This window comes from Arachis ipaensis, chromosome B07 (assembly GCF_000816755.2).
Source record: "Arachis ipaensis cultivar K30076 chromosome B07, Araip1.1, whole genome shotgun sequence".
In the NCBI taxonomy this organism is placed as follows: domain Eukaryota; kingdom Viridiplantae; phylum Streptophyta; class Magnoliopsida; order Fabales; family Fabaceae; genus Arachis; species Arachis ipaensis.
In genome coordinates this window covers 7,342,476-7,349,028 of record NC_029791.2, presented here as the reverse complement: position 1 = coordinate 7,349,028, position 6,553 = coordinate 7,342,476, and the positions used below count along the sequence as shown (strand labels likewise).

The 6,553-nt window shown below is 33.3% G+C and overlaps 1 protein-coding gene across 4 annotated transcripts in view; it reads left to right on the top strand.

The window, feature by feature from the left end:
- LOC107609448 (GDSL esterase/lipase At4g26790) overlaps window positions 5,540-6,553 on the top strand; it is a 17,373-nt gene continuing 16,359 nt past the window's right edge. For 3 of the 4 annotated variants that reach the window (XR_001613146.2, XM_016311432.2, XM_021107199.1), the window contains exon 1: window positions 5,541-6,023. Coding sequence is in view for 3 of the 4 variants with exons in the window: in XM_016311432.2 (XP_016166918.1) it covers window positions 5,634-6,023 (390 nt within the window). In the remaining variant the exon portion in view is untranslated. Of the gene's footprint in view, window positions 6,024-6,553 lie in introns of all 4 variants that reach the window. The other variant, XM_021107198.1, reaches the window with a different exon arrangement.

Genomic DNA, 6,553 nt, shown 5'->3' with positions numbered 1-6,553 from the left:
CTGTGGGTTGGATTGTATTTTTTCTGGTAACTCTGGTTTACCAACAGAAATTAAAATAGGTGGAACCTTTTGTTTTGGTTCTAGAGACAAGTTATCTGTAGGCTTTGTTGTGGAGACTATTTTTTAGGTTGGAATAGTGGTGTCATTTGGTTCAGAAGTTGGAGTAGATAGTGTTGTGGTGGGAATTGGTTCGGCTGTGACATTGGTGGTGGGGTTTGGGGTGGGAATAAAGTCTTGTATCACCATCAGCTCCTTGCCTTTAGATGATACTGGTTCTGCATCCTCACTATACAGAGGTTTCGAGACTCCATGTTTGTAGTACACATGAATAACCCTTTTGTTCTGCTGAGCAAGGTAACACATCTTCAAGAGTTCCTTATCATCTGTTATAGCCCTTAGACCACTTTGCAAAGGCCTATTAGGCACCAGCCACCGTGTTTGAGTCACGTTGTCATAACCAATATTCCTGTGGTAGTCTCGGACAAAAAAGACATCCAGTGTGTCTGTATTAACACCCGACAACTTAGAAACCTCTCCACCGTTGTAAGACATACCTCCATCAACCTCTGTGATAAATGACCCTCCACGGTGAAATATGATGGTAATCAAATGATCACCCATCTGCAATTTTAAATTTTTTTTTGTTATATCAGCCTCACTAACTTCAACTACATTACCAAGTTGGAAACTCCATAACTAAAACATAACACCCTGTTGTCAACTGTAAATGCAGTAAACCCTAGGACATAAAAAATAAGTTTCCTGTTAACAAAAACCCCTAGCCAGTATATAATTTTATTGGTCTAACCACAAAGAGACCTAGTTTTGATCAAACCTAGCAAGTAGCACAAAACACAAGCATGCATACCGACTGATTACACTCGAAGAAAACATTTTCACCGATTGTAAATATTAAATTAACAACAAATATAAAAAAACAGAGCTTTACCACATATTTATCTCTTTTTTTGCTTACCTGTTTCAGAGAAACCAGCCTTCACAACTCTCTGTCTGATGCAGATGATGAAGGCGATCCTCCAGAGCCTGGGTTCTCGACGGAAATCGCTCCGGTAATTGCAATCACACCGACGCCAGTGATCAGGGTAGCGGAGAAGAAGAGACCTTTGCTTATGTTGTGTTCATGTTGTGTTTTGAGAGGGAAAGACAATACGTTAGTGTAACGTTGAGGGAGGGAGATTTTGAGCATAAAACGACGTTGTTTTACGTCATTTTGGCGCCACACCAAATACTATGTCGTTTGCATTCTATCAGCGTACACCAACAAGTCCAACTCAGCTTTCCAATTGAGCCAGCTGGACGAAATTTTCCAGAAAGACGAGTTTGAGTCCCGGAGTACAACTTCGGGGATGAATATGAGTAATTATTAACTTTAGGGGTCACTATGAGGTTCGAGGGTAACTTCAGGGACTACTCTGAGGCTTACCTCTTATAGGAACACTCATTAACTACTATCGTAAATACTAAGTTGCAACTATACAAACTAGCAACCAATTCATTAATAATATCTCAATTATCTTTAGTATGTTTTCTCAAATTCAAATCCCAATTTAAATTTGAAACTCATTAAAACAACAGAATAAGAAAAAAAAAGTGTAGACGAAACTACCGAAATAGAGTGCAAATGGAACTACAAAAAAAAAGTATAGACGAAATTGTTGAAAAGAAATGCAGATAGAACTGTTGAAATACCCAAACGTACTGGTCGAAAGGAACTGCTTACGAAACTACTGGAATGAAAATGTAGATGGAATTGCTGAAATAGAGACACAGACAGAACTTTCGAATTGGAAGAGTGGAAAACTGCCAAAAAATTGCCAACAACATGGCGAACTATTGAAAAGATGGCGAATTACTATAAAATTGCCGAATAGGTGGCGAACTATTAGAAATATGACGAATTGTTGGAAAGGTGGCAAACTATCAGCAATCATAGTGAAAACGGAATGGATAAAAAGCAACAAGTTTTTCCATGAGAATTATAAACATACCTCAAAAGTATAAAAGCAGCAACATCATGGTAGAAATCTTAAAAACAGAAGACAAAATTGGAAAGCGGACACTAAAAAACAATAGAAGGGATCCAGATAAAGATGCCAGGTTAGCAGTGAAAACGGCACATGTCAAAATCTGATTGGACAAGAAAACATGTCAGCAAGAGTGAATCATCATTCTTGCTGACATTTTGTCAAATGCAGTCTAAACTAGATCCAGGTGGGGTGATGGAGCTAGTTCATGGCCGAGACAACATGCGGGTACAAAAAGCGGGTCCGTGCTGCAACTGGTTAGTGGCACGTGGCTTAGATATAGACTATTGATGCAACCCATTAATTAAACGACCTAGATTCAATATGGAAACTGATTGAGGTGAGAGATGAGGGCAGCGGCTTTAACAGACGTGTGGCGGTGTATGCAAGCTTTGACGACGACAATTTTAGATTCATTGAACTCGAAACGATGAGAAGAGACCTATGGTGGGGTTGGTGGTGGGAGTAAACTCCAATAAGATGATCGAAAATGGGAAGAAATACTTTGTGGAAGTAAACTCTAGTAAGGATATGGTGCTTATGCTTGACGGAAGCAGCACCTTCAGGCGACGCATACAGGCGCGTCTGGCTGCGGCGGAGGGTGGAGTTGAACTCGTTCAACTTGGAACGATACGACGAAGATGATAGTATGAACGGTGATTGGTGAAGACATCAGAAACTAGCTCAAAAAGTGACTAGGAGAAGCACGATTATTAGAGGTTGACAGGAAGCTTTTGGTGGCCCGTGCGTGGAGGTGCGTCCTATGATAGATGATGGTGGTGTATGACTTGTTAGACTAAAAAGATAAGACAGAGAGAATAGACTAATCAATGAGGTGAGAAAACATCAAAACAATGAATTAGAACTCAAGAGAAGAGATTTGTGAATTAAAATTGTGTATAGAATTGTTGTAAGAAACTATACAACATACATAATATTTACAAAAACACTTATAAACTATTATCATAAACATTAACCAACAACTAACTCATTAATATCTCAACTATTTCTGATAAAAAGTGATTTTACTGTTATTTGAATCTACTATTTCTTACGAACAACTATTTTGTTATGAAGTAAGTTTAAATCTAATCTTCTTTAATTTACTTAAAAACTTCTTAATGATCCATGTCAAATAATTTTTTTTAAAATACTTTTCATTAACAGAATTTAAATACTGTGTGTTGCATTCCTATACTGCTTTCTTGATCTCCTCTAAATCTGGCCCATCCAACCATTCTATTTCCTTGTTTGAAATTGCTTTCACTAGAGTTTCATCAAAACTTATATTTAAGAATTGTTCCTTTATATACAATCTTCTAAAAACTTTTTCACTTCACCTTTAATCCTTTTCGGGCTGTAAAAATATTTTTTTCTAATCTTAACTTCATCCATCGTCTTTCTTCTCCTTGTCGAATTTGCCTTAGCATGAAAGAATTTTATATTTCTATCCATGCTAGCAGCAAATTTAGATCTAGATAATTGTTTCCGATGTATATATTTGTCATGAAAACAATTTTCTATATATTTGTCATTTGACATTAAATACTACGAGTATCAACATAATTATTGTCATTTGACTCTTATCATTCTACGGCAATAATTTAAATACTTTTTCGTTAACAGAATTATCATTATTAACTTCTGTTAAATATCGGCAAAAATAATTGACTAAATTTTTAAAGTTATCACTTAAATTTACGCCTTGCATCGATTTGGTCCATGAAGTTCAAGTTGCTCTATTATAATGTCCGACATTAAACTATGAACACCATAATAATCTCTTGACTTCTTTTCACTAGCGACTCAACAAATAGATGATGCCACGCTGGCCCTTCTTTCGTTCTCTCTACAAAAGTGCAAATGCAAACCAATTCGAGTCATTGATCAACCAATTCAGATGGACATTATAGTATGCAAGTTGTCTTCATCAAGTTGTTTCACTATTATTTTATAAAAATAATAAATAAATATCCTGGAGAAACATAATTTTGCATCTGTCTTCTGGCTGCTGGTTCATGCCAAATGCATGAGACAACAAAATCTAGTGAATATAAGATAAGAATCTTATAATAATTATTATGCCTTGAATAATTGTTCCCTTAAATCTTTTTCTCAACTAAATTTTAATTATGTACAAAGCATGGCCTTAATTAATTAAAGGATGTAACAAGTAACAACCAACCGTTTGACAATGTACATATCACCATCGAAGCCATTGATGACATGTGACTCTCACATGATTTTTTAAGTGTTTATCGAGACATAAAAAATCACATCTGAAAACGAACAAATAAAAAAATGGCCTTTATCTTATTCATCATCATATGAATAATATTCTTCCACTTTTCCTCTATTATCTTCCTCCTCAAATATCATCTTTGACAAAATTAACATAGATGAAATTAAAAAAAATATAAATAACAAAGAACACGAACATAACAAAAGCAATGCCTTTGGATCCTTATATGAAGACGAATTCCTGGGAATAAGAAGTAAATTAGAAAGAAAAACAGAAAAGAAGTAGTAAAGGGAAGAAAAAGTGTTTTTTAAAAGAAAAAAAAAGGATATCCTAATGTACAAGTATCACACATTAATAAAGATCTTAACTTAACGGTCGCTTCAAAACTCTCATTTTCTTAAAAAGAAAAAACCTAAAACACCATGTTATGCTTATCAGCACGTCGCATAACCCACAAAAACTTAATTAAACATTTCACACGTGCTTAAAAAAAGTATTCGTTACAATTCATTTATTTTAAGTTTCCTAAAAGTAGGATAAAAGTTAAATAAATATGAGTATTGACGAACTAAACAGTCCCATTAAAAGTTGAACGTGTTGTTACTATAACGAAACTATCTTTCAAGATTGTTTGAGTTCTTCAACATCTACCGTGCACCTATTCACTAAAGAAAAAGTGAAAAAGCAGTCAATTAAAAACCCCTCACCAACCTTTCTCTACTCATTTAATTAATCGCTCATTCACATGTATGTAATAATAATATATAATAATATAAAAAAATATAAATTTAAGGTGAATATTATCATAAAAACTTTATAATTGTCTTCATATAAAAATATTTTTTTTTAACCATTGGATGATAAATTGTATTGTTAGATTTCATATGTTATAAAAATATTATCTTTATCTAAAATATGGCTAAATAACAAGTCATATTTTAAACAAAGCATTTTTATGAAAAAATATTTTTACCATTTTTATTTGAGTAGTTACCTAAATTTAATTATAAAATAGTTTTATACGCGTACAACTTTCGAACGATGTAAACCGTTTTACATTCTTAGTGTATCAAAATTAAATATTAGTCAATTTTTTAGAATTTATAATTTAAAGTCTAAAAAAAATTTATAATTTAAGATTTAAAATTTAAGATAAACAAAATAATTTAAAAAATTAACAGATGAATAAAAAAAAAAAGTTAGTTTTCTAATATTTCTGGTAATAATGATCTCCCACCATTTATAAATGATATACATTGGTATGGGTAGCTCAAATTCTTCTCCCACATTGACTCAAAAATTAAAGGAGTCGTGGCAAGACAGTGACGAAACAATTTACCAAACACATGGTGCGCATAACATACCTGGCATTATCATGGCTACTACTCTTGGCATTGTTAACGATTATGGTTACCATTCCAACCTCGGAGGCAAACAGTAACGTTCCAGCCGTGATAGTTTTTGGAGATTCAACGGTGGATTCGGGAAACAACAACATGATAGCGACGGTTCTGAAGAGCAATTTCAGGCCATATGGGCGTGACTTTGAAGGAGGAGAACCAACAGGAAGATTCAGTAACGGAAGGGTTCCGCCGGATTTCCTGGCGGAGGCGTTGGGGGTGAAAAGTTCAGTTCCGGCATACTTGGATCCTGCTTATAACATTGAAGATTTTGCCACTGGTGTTTGTTTTGCTTCTGCTGGAACCGGATATGATAATGCTACTTCTCATGTTCTTGTAAGTATGCTTCCATTTTTTTTCTTTCAACATAACAAGAGAAAGTTTAGGGATCAGCAATTTTTGTATTTTGTGGTTAGCATTTAACCATAAAAAAAAGTGAGTGATCTTTTATCATTGTATGTAATTTTATACCATTAAAAATATTATTGATGGCCAATTAATAATTACAAAATACAAAAATTAGTGACCCCGAACACACCTCGTAATAAAAAGCTGAGTCGGATACACATAAAAAATCGATGGAAGCAGAACTTGCATACAGTTTTCTTTACATAAAACATAAAGTTAACGGTAAAAATAATCAATAAATTCAACTAAAATTTCACAAGAACAACCTTCGATACAAATAAATTAGATATAATTATCATGCATTATTATTAAATTAGACTTAAACATTTTAAAAATTTAGCTACTTAAAATATATTTGATGTAAATAAAAAAATTTTGGAATAAAATTAAAAATAAATTTAAAATATTTTTTAAATTTTTCACAAATTTTAAAAATAAAAAATATATTTTACTTATAA